The sequence below is a fragment of the Psittacula echo genome (genome assembly GCF_963264785.1).
Source record: "Psittacula echo genome assembly, chromosome: 4".
NCBI classification, from domain to species: domain Eukaryota; kingdom Metazoa; phylum Chordata; class Aves; order Psittaciformes; family Psittacidae; genus Psittacula; species Psittacula echo.
In genome coordinates this window covers 103837820-103856119 of record NC_137738.1, presented here as the reverse complement: position 1 = coordinate 103856119, position 18300 = coordinate 103837820, and the positions used below count along the sequence as shown (strand labels likewise).

At 35.5% G+C, this 18300-nt stretch overlaps 2 protein-coding genes across 4 annotated transcripts in view; one reads left to right on the top strand and one right to left on the bottom strand.

The window, feature by feature from the left end:
* SUPT3H (SPT3 homolog, SAGA and STAGA complex component) overlaps window positions 1–18300 on the bottom strand; it is a gene marked incomplete at its 5' end in the record, with an annotated part of 253155 nt that overhangs the window by 218006 nt on the left and 16849 nt on the right. The window lies entirely within an intron of this gene.
* RUNX2 (RUNX family transcription factor 2) overlaps window positions 1142–18300 on the top strand; it is a gene marked incomplete at both ends in the record, with an annotated part of 224263 nt that continues 207104 nt past the window's right edge. For both annotated transcript variants that reach the window (XM_080616200.1, XM_080616199.1), the window contains one exon: window positions 1142–1199. In XM_080616200.1, coding sequence (XP_080472326.1) covers window positions 1142–1199 — 58 coding nt within the window. The remainder of the gene's footprint in view (window positions 1200–18300) is intronic.

Here is an 18300-nt window from a genome sequence, read left to right as displayed (position 1 = left end):
CTTCTGTGACAGCCAATTACAGTAAAAAACACAAGCCCAACAAGCAGCCTACTACTAGACCTTAGGAAAGGTAAAGTTTCTTACAATGAGTTACAGATTCACAAGTATAAGACGACAAGGAGAAAAAGTAAAACAGAAGGAATCCAGCCACCCAGCAAATATGAAGCAGACCCAAGATCGTGATACAATCCAAAGATGTAAATTATTGTAAATCATCACTGTTGTTCAGAATTTCACACAGCCACTTGTGCCAATTTTGCTCACTTTTCCACAGACACAATAATGAAGGAGGGAGAGGAAAGGGGATTAGAAAAAAAAAAAAAAAAAAAGGATTTAAAAAAAAGAAAGAAGAGTGGGGGGAACCTGAACTGAGAGTACAAATAAAGTTCTGCTGTCCATATGCTTTAACTGTACAGAAGTATGGGCTCTTACAGCATTTTGTACTCTCTCCAAATCCTCATGAGTCACAAAAATTAAAAAGCTATATCCTTCTGGATGCCAGGAAGGGCCTTACCACGGGCCTTTTGTCAAAATACTTAAAAAAAGAGAAAAAAAAAAAAAGGGAAAAAAAAAAAAAAAAGGGAGGGGGGAAGAGAGAGAGAAAGAAAAAGCCCCAGTGTAGGCAGTCCTACTTGGAGTCCTGATGTCACAGCCACATGACTCGCTCGCTCCAGTAACAGTGCTTGCAAAAAAAAAAAAGGAGTTTTAAAGCTTTTGCTTTTTTGGATTGTGTGAATGCTTCATTCGCCTCACAAACAACCACAGAACCACAAGTGCGGTGCAAACTTTCTCCAGGAGGACAGCAAGAAGTCTCTGGTTTTTAAATGGTTAATCTCCGCAGGTCACTACCAGCCACTGAGACCAACAGAGTCAGTAAGTGCTCTCTAACCACAGTCTATGCAGTAATAGTAGGTCCTTCAAATATTTGCTCATTCTCCCTTTTTTTTGGTTTTGTTTCGTTGCTTTTCACAAGTTACCAGTGCTACACAATTTTTTGACAGGGAAAAACCAACTATAGAGTCTATGCAACCCAGGAACACTGTAAAACTAAAACAAGGTTTGGCTATGGTTTGTGTTTTCAGTTTGAGGATCCAAGTATTTACACCAGAAGGTGAAAGCTCTGAGTGAACCGAGAGGGACTATGGCATCAAACAGCCTCTTCAGTTCAGTGACACCATGTCAGCAAAACTTCTTTTGGGGTAAGTACTGCAATATTTGAGTTTCTGTTTTCCATTGTCGGGAGTTTTCTTACTTTTAATAATGCTGGTTACAGTTATCTAAGCAGAAACCTGCTGAATGGGATGTGAAGGTGTTAAAATAGCTTACTTGGTTTTTTGGGGGGGAGAGGGGAGGAGAGAGAAGTCACCGTAAACTTCTGCAGATTTATGGACAAATTTGTTAGCTGACAAGCTGAGCAAAATGAAGTCCTTAGTGTTTGACAGCAGGTGTGCTCAGCTGTCACCTGGGTCAAGGTGTAGCTACACAAATTCAGAAGAGTCTGATGGGATCTAGTCTAATGCTTAATATTATCTTAGGGAAAAAGATCAAGTACTTTGTGAATTTACCAATAACAGCACAGAATATCTTATTCAGAACTCTGGTGTAAAGCCTAACATTTACAGATGTACCCACCAAGACCAGTTAACGGAAGATATTGAAAGAGACTAAAATTATAAGACTTAAGACTGCTTATTCTTTAACCCTGATGAAAATGAGTAGCATGTAGCATATAGCAGCCTGTCCTATCCATAACTGCCCTATCTTTGTTCCAGACATCTTATTTTTAAGCATATATATCAGCTGAATTTATCAGTGTACATCTGCAGTTCTCTAGTCTTTTGTTGCCCTCATTGCACAGCAAAGCCTGTGATAATATATTCGTTTGCAAAAGCAAATTCTTATTACACTTATTATGAACAAGGTAGAACATTCATGCATAAAAATATTAAGCTATGAAATCAAAAATACATGATTTAACATGCTGATGAGTTTAAGCTTTAATTGAAAGTGGTATTTTAAAAACTTTGTAGAAAAGCACTGCCAAATATTTACTTCAATATTCTGAATGGTAAAAGCAGATTCCTTTAAGAAATCATATATATATTCTAAGGCAATTATTTATACGCATTGCATACATGCATGCCTATAAAAATCATAAATACGCTATGAAGTTGCACCTCTATCATTACTTTGAAAAGCTTCTTCTTCTCAAACACAGTCTTAAAAATCAGTATAGAGCACCTCACAGAACATTAAATAAAACTGAATATGACTACGTAATTTATCTGCAAGTAAAAGCAAGTTTTATTTTAAAGCATGTTGGAAAATGCTGTATTCTAGTCACCCTTGATGAGCAGTAAGAAGTATATTCAATTTTTTTTCAAAGCATCTTTTACTGAAACATCAGGAAAACTGACTGAAAATTCTGAAAGATAAGAAAATAAAATTCTGAAAACTTACAAGATTTTCTTAACGGTGTCCATCATGTTGAAACCATTTTGGGATAGCAGCTAAACCTATTTCTTTTCCTCCCCTACCCCTCTTCTACAAAAAACAACAATGCTAGAACCATTTTCAGTATATACATCCCCATTAAGCTTGTATTGTAATGAAATGATGACTGGAGTTCCTTTTACCCCTCCTACTTTATATGCTCTGACCGGATCCCAGTTAAGCCCATGAATAAGCTGTAAGACCATGTGTATGAAAAGAAATACAGAATAGCTTCTTCCAGGAGAGAGACCAGTTTAATTTAGGATCTATAGAGAGCAGAAGAGATAACATAATGTGTGGCTGGTCATGTAGCTATAACACGCCGAACATTGAGCTGAAATACTAACACAAAGCTGGTAAGTAGCTTTTCTACCGAAACTGCTGTCTTAATGAAGCACAGCAGAAGCGTAGCCAGACCACATTATCCCAGTGTTTACAACAGGAAATACAGTTTACATGTATAGGGACTTTCTTTTGCTTTTACTTCCAAAAGAGATTAGAAGAAATTTAGTTGGCTAAAACTATCAAAACATGGAGTGCTGACTGCTTAATTCATCTACTTTTGATCATTCCTAAAGCAAGGGAGAAGTTCTGTAACGTGAATAATACTTTTCCCTAAAATTCACTAAATAGGTCTGGGCACAGAAATTTCACTTTGGACACAAAGAATGGGCGTGAGGGACTATAAATCTCAGCAGCTCTATCAAGCAATGACATGTAAGCATACATTCATACATATAAGCATACAATCATACATATAAGTAAATATGTAAGCAATGCATCTTTAGCTAAAATTGAAGCTAAAAAAACCCAACCTACATAAAAATGAGACAGAATATATTTTTAAAAGAACAAAACTGAGAAGACCCAAGTTACTTGTAAATTTGCCATTTTCTACCAATTGTATGTTAGAACACATGATCTGTTCATCCTTTCTGTACTGCCTCTATCTCCTTCTACTCACACCTCCACGTTATTCCTTTCAGGACTGTTGAATTTAATTATGTTTCTCTTCAAGAATTAACTTATGAAACATAATAACCAGTAATAATAGGGAAGGAAAACAATGCTAAGATGACTAACTCGCATGGTTGCTAATCTATGCCATTAACCACATTTCTGAAAATTCTCATTTCATTTGGTTTTGTCTATCTGTTTTTGACTTCATATGAAAGAGAAAACAAGAGTCATGAAGAGGAAGGATCCCTTCCTAATTAATGTGAATATATATTCCTCTAAAATTAAGTACATTTGAATTAACTAGATGCTGCGTTTCATATCCAGAGTATTTCTACCTTATGCTAATTACACACAGGTTTTGACTGCATCATGCCTGTGTAAACCATTTAAAGCTTCTAAATGTAAGTGCATTAGCTTCAACTAGCAAAGGATAGTACATTCACATCTGTATCACTTGAAGAAAAAAAAATGCTCAAAATAAACACTATGCAAAAAACCCAAGCAGCGTATATATATATTAGAAAATTCGGTAAACATTGTTTACACAAAGTACATCAGAGAATGAAATACTTCTGAAATGCCTCCCACAGCACTCATAATTAAAAAGCTCCCTATTTTCAAATATGTTCTGTGCATCTTCATAGGAGGATTTCACTGAAGAAAGCAAATCAGATCGAAATTTGGCTGATAATTTAATCAGTAATTTCCAAATAACTTCTAGAAGCTGATCCCAATAGACAGACATGCTAAGTATAAATGAAAGTCTTCAAGTTAACAACAAAATATTTACTTGGCTTTTATTAAAATATTCTTCACTGTCGCCTTGTTGTTCCAAAAAAAAAACCCTTTGTAGATTCCAGTTCCAAACTGCTTTATTATTTGGTAAGGAATCTTCGGGGGTGTTTATTTTAATTAAGATATTGATAAGAGAGGGACAGATCCTTCTTCATTATCTACATATATAGAGCAGAATGTTCTGTACGTCACAGCTCTAACATATTCATATTATTGTAACCGCTAAGCAAAACCTCAGAAATCACTACCCTTTGTATAAAATAAAATTCAAAATACTGGGACTTTAAAAAAAATAGTATTGAAAACTGCAAGAATGGCTATTCTCATGTGCACTGAGAAAGCTGCAAGCTTTTCACTAAGTCTTTCAGTGTGTGAAACCCCTTAAACCATGCAGAATTGCACTACACCACTTACAGGCTTCTTAGGCAGCAAAATGCACTGACCCATTTAATTATCTGTCTCAAATGAACTATTAATAGTCAATATTGTTTAAATCAACTACGCTGATGTAAAATTCACTAAGATTGAAATGTTCCAGTTTGTTAGAACACTGAAATATCCGATGGTTAAATAAACTGGGAAGGGAGGAAAAAAAAAAACCTAACACTCATTAGGGGTACTAAGATTTTATCAAACATACAGGATTAATCTCTATTGAATAGAACCATTCACAAATCAAAACTTACTCCACTTCAATACTTTCATGCAGTGCTAATCAATTACAACCTTTTCTAGTTATTCGAAATCCATGTGCTTTTAATTTTATTCACTGGTGGTCTAAAATATAATATTCAGGCCAAGCTAAGTCATTCTGTATTGCAACTTTGCTTTTTTTCAATAAATATTCATCTAGAGGTTTTCTTAGAGAGAACTGCTCATATGAAGACTGTGGTAATATTTTTATACTGTACCTCCTTGTTGAAGCAAAAGGTTAGGGGTTACCTAAATACCTCAACTGTATATACAAAAAAAGGAAAAGGTAAGTATTCACATGAAAAATCCAAAGGGACTATATTATTTATTTTTGCATTTCCTATGATTAATGATGCACCAGTGCATACTTGAAAACTGAAGTCAAAATAGGGTAACACCTCAAATTCCTTTACAAACTGTACAAATATCAAACTTCCATGCTGTATTAACTACTCTACCAGAAATATTTAAAGGCTCTGCTACCCCACATTAAGAGCATAACAATAATACTGAAATTCCTCTCAAGCAGTAAGATTTCTTGGTCATGGTCGGTCTAATATTAATCTCAAAATTGCACCTTACGCCTTTATTTTTCCCTGATTGCTTTTCAGAACTCAGTTGTACTTTTTATAAACAACAAGAAGCTCAGAGCAGCCTTAAGTAAATAATGAACATTTAATACTGTATTACATTTAAGTATAAAGGGAAAAATCAAGCAGCAAGTAATTCTTGCAAGAGGTGCTAACTATGCAATGCACACAGCTGAAAAGAGCAAACAGAAGCTAGATAATAATATCTGTGTTGAAGGACATCACACCTTGTGGCACACACCCATCAATAGGTAGCATTATTAAACAGCTACAAAGAAATACTTTCTAAAACTCTCAACACCAGAAGCTGAAAATACAAGCAAAATCTGGCATTCTTTTCTGCAGAAGTCCAGGACACCCCGCGGAAGTTAGAGAGGGAAGGGAGGAATTATCCTGAGCTTGCCAGGCTGCAAAGGTGTTGAGCACCCACATTTCTCCTGCTCAGCTACTACAAGAGCCAACGGCAGCTGTCAGAGCCGAGTACTTCTTGAAAATTAGACCGTGTGTTTTACTCTATGTACCTAATAAAAATCAACATAGTGTGTTGTAGGTGATGGAGTTGGTTCTGAAAACTCATTAAATACACTCCATTAATAAGAATTACAATAAATTGCCATGTTTAATATGCCCTAGAGTATATATTTTAATTAAGGCAGCCTCAAGATAAATAGTGAGTTTAAGATGGTAAAAACTGAAGCATTTTAAGGTTTTAACTTCAGCACTGAAAGAATCAAAGTTTCATAAAACCAGTTGAGAAACTGCAGCATGAAAATATTCAACTGTTATTTTAAATATAAAAACGTTAATTTGTCTAAATGGAATAAATACAACATTTATTCTGATGAGTGTACTCAGAAATAAACTAGCAAACTGTGCACTATTTCACAGACATTTTCCTTGCAAATTTTGCCAGACTTAAGACTTAACCACAGATTTTCATCTGGAGACAGCAGTCACCCACAAAATGCAGAAAGCATCTACCTCCTCCACCACAGAACCCCCACAAGAAACTACTGTTATCAACAAAATTAATTTTTGCTCACATTGTATACAATAGCTTTAATTTCTATTGTATACATTGGCTCCAAATTGCCTTATAAAGCCTTACGGAGAACAGACTGAGTAGGTCTATCTTCTGCTCTCAGGTGTTTTTGTTTTTAAGTTAATAAAGCTTAAATCTAAGAGCACGTTTCCTTACATAAACATGCTCTCTTCTACAAATAAATATAAGACCTGCCACTTAACATACTGAAAAGCACACCCTAAAGAGGATATTTTAAAGATGAGCACAAAGACAAAATAAACTCTTGTTACTATATCGTAAAACACTTTAACACTTCCAATAAAACAATCCATTATTCATGCATCTGTTTCCTGTATATATTTTTCATTCTGCTTGTTTCCATACTGTGTACTGTTCTAGCCCTCTTCATGTAGCTATAAGTTTCCTATTTCATGTATGAACTTGCCCCAGGAGGGAAAAACCTATAGGCTTTCTACTGACTCACTGTAACTGCTGAAGTTCTTTTAATCAGAGCAATTCCATTATTCTGCACAACCTACTCCTTATTAAACATTTTTATTTATAAAAAATAGTTTTAGCATATCAAAAGATTAAAGAGGAAAAGGCTAGATTTTGCTTTAAATACGCAGTGTGCTTTAGAAAGTAAGGTATTTTGGTATCATTTGGTATTTACTATATTTTTAATTTTCTTTAAGAATATTTTTTCATCTCTAATAAAACTACCTTTATTTTTAAAGCAAAGGCTAAAACCAGTTTCTTCTGCTGTCTGTCTCTTAAAAATGCCATATTCATTAAGGCTAGGCAGTTCTGGAATTAACAATAGTTTTAAGTTTTAATACATTATAGCTAAAAACCCTGTGGCAAAAATATTTTGGCAGGAATTCATTCAAATATGGTTACTATATTTCTGATAGACACTGGCTTACTTCACATATAGCATTTCATCAGAATCGCTAGCATTTCATAATGGCTTTAAATGTATTATCATTAATTTTCTTGAATAAGGAAAGTTAAAAGCCGATGACCTTACATACATTTATTTTCCCCAGAATTTATTTGAACCGTTAAGTGTGCCAAACCATTGTTTACTTATCCCTCATGGTCAGATATCTTACATCTAAATCCACTCTGCGGTTTACTAAGACAGAGTCACTGCCAGTTACATAATATCTTACTGTTCAGAGGAAAATGACCCAGCCTCGATCACAAAGAAAATTAGTTATAACACTAATGTCTTTGCATCCATACGTATAAGCACACATATACACCAACGACAGTACACTGTGTGCAGTTGTTCTGAAAGTGGGTGTTGCACAGCAAACCGGAGCAGGGTGCTGTTACAAGTCATTATTACTTGTTGCACTGAATTTCTTCAAACACATTTAATATATATGACCCTATACAGTGAGCAAAAGAGAGGGTGGGTTGTTTGGTGGTTTGTTTCTTGGTTTTGGCTGTTTTGTTTTGTTTTGATTTTTCTTAAGGAAAAAAAATATAGACAAATAATTATGTCTGAATACATTCACTTCCAGGTAGTGATATTCCCCCAAAATATCTTTAATTCATTTAACCAGAAATCAGAAAAGACAGAGTTAAAAAAGCATGATATTTTAATGTATCCATGTGTGGTATCAGAACAGGGTATTCTTTCTTTTAAGAAATGTTAATGAGCTGTGCATGTGCAAACATGCATGTGTATACAGTTCAAACTTCTAGTTCCTCCTAATCCATACTTCCAAAATTTTGAAATTCTTTATATAAAAAAAAAGTGTAAATTTAGAAACTTGTCTACTGGTACAATATTTTCTACACTAACAATGAAGTTGTAAAAGAGAGCTATCACATTCAGATTTGCCAGTGCAAACACCCAAAGAATGCTGATAACTCTTCATGTATCTCTACTGACTCTGGTAATATGCAGTGTAGGAACTTGCAGCAAGGGTCTTGTCTTAGTATTTGTAAAGAAGAATGTGCATCACTGCTGCTGTGCTGTTCTACATAAATTTTTAGTGCTAGTAGTGAAATATTACATGGCAGAAGTACTCATTTTAGAATACTTGTCTATTTCTGAGGAAATGGATGGTTGGGAGTAAGTGTCTTGGTATCTTGTTTCTTCTCATAGTCCCATGAAGAGAGAAATTGCTTTTGGGGACACTAACCTGGCTAGTCTTAACTCACCTCAACTTTCAAAGTGAAACCATAAATTTTAGCCAAAGGAGTCTTATTTGCAGGTTGGCTGCTGTTTTTGACACAGTGCAATATATTTCTTCTGACAGTGATACATAAAAAACAAGCAAACAAACAAACAAAAAACCAAACAAAAAAAAAACATACAAGCACATCATATTTATGTTGAAAGAATTCTGATGTGAAATGCAGAGTTGTCCTGACAGGAACTGATGTTTCTTCACAATGTTATTTTAATAGTAAAACTATAACACACCAATAATTGACAATAAATACTAACCTTCATGTAGAATCAGCAAGATTAATTTTACAAAGATTAAGTAATTAGTATTCAACAGAACTTAAAAGGCATTTTAAGCCATAACAAACAAACAAACAAAATAATCTATTTCTGAAGACTGTGTTAGAATTTGGTATTTTTTGCCTTTTAGGTATAATAAATTATACTGAACTGCTATAGTACCTACGCCTCTGCTGCGTTTTCTGTATAAATTCCACAAGTAACTGTTTTCATTCAAATGCAGAATCTATACAACTGAGAATCCTCCACCATTAAATAGAAAACTTGGGGGGGGGGGGGGGGGGGGGGGGATAAAGTCACATTTGCTTTTTAACACTGAAGGAACACATATGGCCCAGCTTAGTGACTCTATTAACAAGCGTTTGATGAGTTAATGCTAGTAGCTATTGTATAATACTCCAGCACAGGAGCAGCTTTGTAATAGAGTACTTGAAATCTGCAGTGTATTTACTTCCTAACGCAATCTGCAAAACTTGTTTTCTCTAAGTCAAGACCACCAGTATAAATTCTCATTAAGAGAGTTCATCATCTGCGTTTTTCCAATCACTGGTATCAAAGTTTAACTCGGCTGTGTTTGGTTATTTGTGGAATAACCAAGCCATAACAATGAATGGTTTATTTAAATCTGACAGGACCAGAAAGCACCAACTGTTTACTTAGGCGGTGTACCTTAATATACACCAGTAAAAATGTTCTCTTTTCCCAAAAGGATTTTCTGCATAAAGGGCATAACTTTACTTCCTTCCCACCCCTCTTACATCCAACTCTGTACATTCAAAACTAAGTGCTATATTTTTCTTGCCATTCAGTATATTTTTATTTCCCCCTTTCTGATTAAAAGGCATAAACAGAAACACTAAAGCAAATTCAGAGAGCACAATCTTTATACCAACATTTTATTAAAGACACTAAGATTCAGAATAAGTCCATTTAGGGATAATAAAATACCACCACCTAGGAATCAAAAAAAAAAATAAAAAAATTTAGCATCAAGTGGGAAGAAATATCAGCACAAATTGTTTTCCTGCTGTAGCAAGAACAGTTTCATTCTGTGTACTGCATGTGCAAACACTAGAACAACTCTTAATTTTACAGTATTTAAGAAACAGGACCTAAAATCATACTGTTAATTCTGCACAGCAATTAATTTAGTCATGACTTTGTAATAATTTGGGGTTCTAAGCTCATTAAAGTAACATTTTAATACTACCTTTAAAAGCAAAAGTAAAAATTTTAATTACAGCTGAGCCACTTAAATGCGTATTAATACATCTTAAAGGAAGGCTTGATCTTGTCCAGATAGAAAAATAAATATTTCTAATACTCATTATGTACAAAAGGCTTGAAAGAGTGTAACTGTATTACTTTAAATTATAATATTAATTTACAAACTAATTTCAAGGCACATGTGTAGTGCACATGTGAAAAATCTACTCGACGGAGCCAGCTTACATATACACACACACGAGTTGGAATGTTCCAATTCTGATCAAAGATGTATGTAGCCGGATGTGTGGTTAATTCACTGATCAAATTTTCACAACTGAAAAACATCTTGAAACATATAGTCCTAGTTAGCAGCAGTGTGTGCTTTTTACTTTATCATCAGAATTACTCTTCATCATTTTACATTTTAGGAAATACCCTTAAAATAATCTAACTTTTTTCTCAACATTTTAAAATAAAAAAATTAAGAAGAAACAAAGATAAAAAGGCACAGATTTTCAGTTCCAGCACTCTTAAAGGGCACATTGAGACTGAGTGAAATAAATCTAAAATACCCACACAATCTGAACTCTAATGTTAGTGACATGTTCCTCCAGTAAGCTTGTGCTCCATAAAACCTATACAAAAACGTCAGGAGCGTAGACACACAGCACATGCAAGCAATATAAGACACAAATCTGCCCTGTAACAATAATATACAGTAGCTCCTCAACATTCATGAAAGATTTTTAAAAGCACTGCATCTATAGAAAGTCTACTGTCATACTTCAACACTGTCTACTGAATCAACCAGATGTATTGAATAAACACTACTTAATGGCTACTAAATTCTATCAGCTTTGTATAAAATTGTAAGGATTTGAACTAACAATTGTTTTAAGTCTCCTACCATTACATTTAATAATCTTACTTACTTACAGAACTGGCTTGATACAGAGAATATACAAAGTGCGATGGCTATTGCACTTGATCAGATACATATAAAATAAAAATAATCTAAACAAACTAAGAAAGATACTGAGACGGGCAACAACTACTAGTCTCAACAGCGATTTAAAAGACATCTCTTTTTTTCTTCTTTACATACCTGCTTGTTATCAATTACTGATGTGTCTTCACCCCTTCTTGGTGCAAAACTTCCTCTAAAACTTACAGCACACACAGCACAACATTTGAGACCTATATACATAAAAATACTCTTTTTTTCAGTAGCTCAGAAAATCTGAAGGTTTTTTTAGGCTGACGATATCTTCACATAGAAACACAGAACGTCTGCAGACAGTAAGAAGCCTTAAGTAAGCCTTTTTGCTGCACTATAATAATCTGATCCAGAAATTCAAGGGTACCTTAAACAACGGGCTACCTGTTCTAGCCATGCTTAGGAATGTGGCCAAATCATTTTTATTGATTTAACCTTTATAGGAATGCTACATATCCTCAGAGCAAAACATTTCTAATGCATTTATAATATGATATACCTCTGAGAAGTTATGAAAAAAAAAGTCTTATGACAGATAGGCTAGCCCCCCTCCACTATTATATTTTTTTCTGATTTAGGGATCGATAGGTGTTTTGAGTGTCAGAGTATTTTCTGAGTTTGTATGTGTCTGTATTCATAGGATGAAGTCAGAAACTGTAACACTTACAGAGGACAAGACTAATATCTGACCTGTCTTTGTTTAAGGAATAAGAACTGGGGAACTGATAGCCAAGACTCTAAATACTCCTTTCATTCTAGAGTTACACATCAATCATGTTACCTGCAAACATATCAAGTTAAAACTTCCAGAATTTACAGTCCCTTTTGAATAAACTAAGCAGCATGCTAGTTATGTTCAGAGAGCTTACAGAAGGTGGTTTGTGTATCTCACCAGAATTCTTAAAGAAATACTTTCAAATTCTCTCTTCATCAGAAATCTATTTCATACATATTTCAAATTCACGATTTCTCAATTTTAGATTCATAATCTATTATTTTGAATCTCAGGTTTGAAAAAACAGTGCATTTTAGTATTTCTGGGGTTTGGAATGTTACAAACCACACTTGAGCATTACCAGGAGTCAGCTGTTTTTCAGAAAGTAAACTGTTCTGAGTTGCTCATTATGGTAAACTTCTTAACAGGGTATAGCAAAAGTGAATACACTGACTGGAGAGTTAGTCAAACAAAAGCAAATATACTTAAGTTACAAATCAGATACAGTTCTATCTCCTATAAAGAAAAACGGGATTAAAGAGGTGTTTGTTTAAAGCAAAAACAACCAAACATACATAAATGAAGAAAACCTGGTAATGAAAGTTACTTCTTACTCCTAACAGCTACTTGCATGAAATTTTAGTAAGTAGTTCTTCACAACAGAAAGAAGGGTAGCCAGGCACAATGTAGGTGGGCAATACACTGTAAAACAGATTACCTATTTTAGTATGATTTATATCTACATTTTTTCTGAGGACAACAATATCTAGAAACCAGTGATATTAATGTCTTATTTACAAAGAAATATGTTGAAATACCGCAAAGAAAAATACTCACTTGTGAGCTAAGTGCCTATCTACATATATAAGGTAGTCAAGGTAGTATGTTAAAGCAATGAATTTTAATCAGAATGTATGGTGTATAAATACATACATATTTGCAAACACTCAGATTTCTTTTTTTTTTTTTTCCACCAAGAAGAGCTTGGCTTGTCTTTCAGAAAACACATCATTTTGTTTCTTCTTTACTTTTTCTAAGAAGTATTCTAAAGATTAATCCATACCTAAATGTATGACATCCACACATGAAACATCCCTTGACACAAGCCTTACACTTTGCTAAACCAGATGAAACTAAGACCTTAATGTGACACGCAGCAGTGATTTATTCCAGGACAGCCTAGTTCTGCCTTCATTCATGCTGCACATCAAGGATTATGCAAACCGAATTTGCTTTGTACTGCAGGAGACTGTGAGCATTCAATCTGTTATTCCATGCAGACCAGGGACAACACCCATGAGTAAAGACCTAGTAACTGCAAACAAGATCCTAGACAGACAAGTGAAGCTTATCAGATCATTCTTACTTGATTTTAACTTAAGTGCTTGTAGAATAAAAGTTACTGGAGCAAGGAAGAAAATAACCTAAAGATTATAGGGAAAAAAAACCTGTGGATGAAACACTTTTGAAAGTCTTTGTAATTAACAGCTCGGTGCTGAGAGCTGAATGTTTCTTCCTGTTAACGCCACAGAACAGAACTTCTGTTGTCACTTGCTATTACAGTGCACCTTAAGGGAGGACCTAGGCAATACTGAAAAAGTAGTGGAATATGTTAAAAATGCAAATTTACTTTTACAGAGAGTGATGATGGAAAAAGGCCTCGCTGAAATGCAGTTATACTAATAAAACTACTTGTAGTAGCACAATTTTTTTTTTTTTATAACATAATAGATACATTTGTACAAGAGGATTTATTAGCATAGTTATCCTGGCAAACAATAACAGCTTTTGATGCTACAGAAAAGCTGCTCTGTGCTGGCGTGTGAGAAAGGTCAGATGGTGGAAAACTAACTTCATGCTCTTAACCTGTAAACTCTTTCCTTTCCTGACTACTAACAACTGTCCTAGCAGGGGAGCTCCACTGCCTTTCCAAGAACTCACGTAGGGAACCGTTTGCTCTGTTCCAATGGAACAGAACATGTGCACGTTTACCTTCAAGAGCACTGGCCTCCATGGCAGCTGAGTTAGTCTGTCTACACAGGTTGCAAGAGGAAAATTGCCTCCAGATTTTCAGTTTATAAAGATTTTATATATACACACACACATCTATCCATACACATATGTCTGTAAAAAACAACATACTGGACTACTCAAGTCTGCATACTATTAGAGGAGCATCTGCAATACTTCAGGAACCCTGAAACGTGATTTCTCTGCTTTAAATAAGGTAAAACAAAGTAAGAAAACAGCAAACTCAGGGAACGTGTTTTGCAAGGCTCTTTTATAGGGACTCCAGAAAGAAAACTGTACACATAAGGAGAAACCATTCTTCTAACGTGTTACTGGTATTATAAGACAGAAGCACCAAAAAATAATTGTCCTTGGTGACAGGCACTGAGGCTTAGGGTGATGGGACCATTAAGGGTCAGGCATTGCGCACATTTTGCAGAGCATAATTTGAGTAACACAGTTTGTTTTCATGGCAATTCTGATAATCATTGCTTATTTCCTAGTGGATTTTTTGTTTGTTTGCTTGTTTAATGATTTTCCCTACATTTTCTAATGATGAATGCAGTCAGAGAATGTCATTTCACAGCCAAATATTTTGACTTCCGCAAACTTGTTTCTTAGCATGTTACCTCCCACCTCTCATGCTTCTGACCTCAATATTAGGTCTTCAAAGTATGAAGTATAGGTATGGCTCCATTTTCAAATGCCAGTTCTTGGCCATCTGTCTCCTCTTTCAAAAGTGTTTCTAAGCATCTTTACACCTATCTACTATCCTGCTATCTCTTCTATTTGTTCATAGAACAAGGCATAGCTTCTGCAAGAAGCCGATTTCCAACTTACCTGAATGTATCACAATGACTAATCGCAGAACCGTAGAGTGGCTTGGGTTCAAGGGACCTTAAGGATCATTCAGTTCCAACCCCTCTGCCATGGGCAGGGACACCTTCCACTAGACCAGGTTGCTCAAAGCATCATCCAGCCTGGCCTTGAACACTGCCAGGGATGGGACAGCCACAGTTTCTCTGTGCAATCTGTCCAGCGTCACAGCACCCTCGCAATGAAGAACTTCATAATATCTAATACAAATCTCTCCTCTGCCAGTTTAAAACCACTCCACCTTGTCTATCCCTATATGCCCTTATAAAAAGTCCCTCCCTAGATTTCTCGTTGGTCCCTTTAGGCACTGGAAGGCTGCTCTGAGGTCTTCCCAGAGCTCTTCTCCAGGCTGAACAACCCCAGCTCTCTCAGCCTGTTGGAGGTGCTTCAGTCCTCTAATCATCTTCATGGCTTACTCTGGACTCACTCAAGCAGGTCATCATATTCTACTTTCAAAATCAGCAACAATATGACCACCTGACTAATGGTATTTCAACTGCCTTATTTTCACATGGCACACATGGCAGTGGTTATCTAGTATGCCCTTGGGAGGTCCTGGTCCCATGTAAAAGTCAGAGCCACCAGGAAATTCTAGACATCTTCACCAAAATACCCCCAAAACAAAACAAAACACACAAAACCACAACACCAACTATACCCTTCATTTCTTTAGCTAGATTTATTAAGATTATATTCTTGTTATAAATTTGTTCAGTGCTTATGTTAATAAAATACTGATCCGTAAGTATAACCCTTATATAACAATAGGAATAAATAGCAATAGCAGAACTTTTTTATAAAACAGCATGATGAGTTCAGCTTTGCTGAGCATCTGTTTGTTTTAGCTCTAAGTAAATCTGTCTCCTTCAAGGTTAACTTATTTTGATGTATATTTGAGAAGTCTGTTCTAAAAAAAAAGTAATTTTAAAAGGCATACTGATGACTCACAGCATCAGGACTTGGTAATTTTGGGTCTTGCTGGGAAAATGCTTAGCAAATATTGTCAGCAAAATGCTTCCACTTTCTTTGCGTGAGCATATTTTAAACCTGAAAATAGCAATGCTAACAATTGTGCCATTACCAAATATAGCTCTTTGGGTAGGATCCTGAAGGTATTTTCAACTAGAAAACTGAGTTTGGCTGCAACTAACAATTCAAAAGAATCCTAAGCATTTAAAAACCTCACTGACTGACTTGGCTGTGTCAACAGCACCATATAGGATTCTGATTGAAGAGAGTTGGTTATCATGTTCTTTATCAGCCACTTTCCTAAAAGCACAGTTTACACTGTATACAAAGAATTGTCCTGCATCTGGCCCTCATACACAATGTTCCACTGCAACCACTGCCACATCTGAGATTCTGAGCAGGCAGAAATGGTCAACCCATAAACACTGGCAGAGTAACAAGTTGCAAAGACAACCCGAATGAAAAGAACTAGTAATTGCATATCAACCTGATTAATTTCATAGGAAAACTGACTTTATTAGTAAATGCCAAGCAGCAGCACCAAAGCAACTTGGTTTCAGAAAAAAATTGACGCTGCCTCCATATTTATCCAAGAGAACTTGTACACTCAGAAAAGAACAAGTGTTACAGTAGTGTTGTGAACTATAGTTGTTAACAATGACTGCCTATAAAAAGAAAAGGTATTTTAAGAGTCCCACACAGAGATACTATGTTCAGTTCTGCTTAGGTTAATATCTGTAGTCTAGATGAGAGAACAGGAACAATCACAATTTACTATGACATCAAATTGGAGGACGCTCAGACACTGAAGGAGAACACAGCAGTCTTGATCAATCAGAAAAGCCCAAAACCAACAGCATCAAATTAAATGGACAAATGCAAAAACGCAGACTCGGAGAATCTGCTGTTTAAATAAAGGTGAATAACTTTCTCAAGAATGGTAACCTAGAAGAAAACCTATAAATTAGAAAAGGTCACAAACTAAACTGGTAGCAGGCGTTCAACTCACTCTCACAGATGCCCTCAGGCCTGCGACATACAGAAAAAGTAGGAGATGGCTTCTGCATGTCTCACTGATGAGAAGAGCCTAACAAGAAAACTCTCTTTTTTACCCTACTGCACCCTGCACCCTTTTGGACAGCACAATTTGGAAATTCCAAAACACTGGTAGAAAACAAGGCATTAATAACAATTGTAGAAACCATGCTCAAAGTTAAAAGCTTAAGGGACTGGGTTAGTCCGCAGAAGTGACCAGTGACTGACCTTTCCTTGGTCTTGTGGTGAAAGACATTTTGAACAGTTCAGTTTTCTGTGGCTAGGTTGCAACTATGCCATGTATGGTACAATGGGACTTGCAAGCTTCAATTTTCTGTGCCTTTTATGTCTGCAAAACTATCTACATAGCTTCTGAAGACTGATTGTGTCTTGAGATACTTATTTTTTAAACAATTAGCAAAGCTGATGAAATACATCCTGCACATACAACCTATTGTTACATTATATCCAGAGTCACTAACACTGATTGATCCTACTCTCTCTATACTCTTCTGTAACAAAAAAGTCAAGTTATCACAGACATCATTTCTTGAGAAAAAGAGGAGTAACTGTCAGAAAAGAAAATAAATTCTGTGGAAACTGCCCAACAGTCTCCTTCACTGAGAGAGTTTGGAGCAGATGAGACAGCTGGCTGTCAGGAAGGTTTTGTTAATATATAACCCTGCCCCAGTGACCCAGACTGGAGTAAGTGGATTCTTTTACTTTACTCCCACCACTATATCCCTTGTATTCAGTGACAAAAAAGTAACAGTCATTGATAAAGATAAGGACTTTGGTACACCATTAACTTTCCACAAGCAAAAGTAAGATGGAAACCTTTAAGTGACTCAGGTACTGCGAAGGATGACTCAGGTACACATGCTCCTTCTTCAGTTGGCTGTACTATCCCTGAATGATAAGGGTATAAACTTTCCATTTAGTATGGGGAAAAGCATGTATATATACAAGTACAATAAAGTATATAAGGCACACATCCTAGTTCACATCCTAGTCTACATATGGGAAATCTGTCTGTATGCCTAAAACCTAACAACAATTCATACCAGAAATTATCATGAGTCTTGATATTTCTGGATTTCAGTGAAAGATTTTTCTCTATAAATAAATAGACCTTACTCAGCAAAGCACTTAAGTACATGCACAACTATTTGTATCTCATTCCCAGCAGAGTCAATGCTAATATCCTGCTCAGAATCTGAAATCATCCAGAAAAACTGATCACAGTCAATTCTTGACACGTAAAGTACATAAAAATGCTTCCTGTTACTGAATTGATAAGTGATGCACAACTAATTTTTAATTTACAATTATAACAACAACAAAAAAACATAAGGAAAACCAAAAAGAATAGGAATAACTTCCACTTTTTTTTTTTTCCTGGTGAAGGTAGTATTTAAATTTTTGGAAGATAACTTCAGTCAAGTT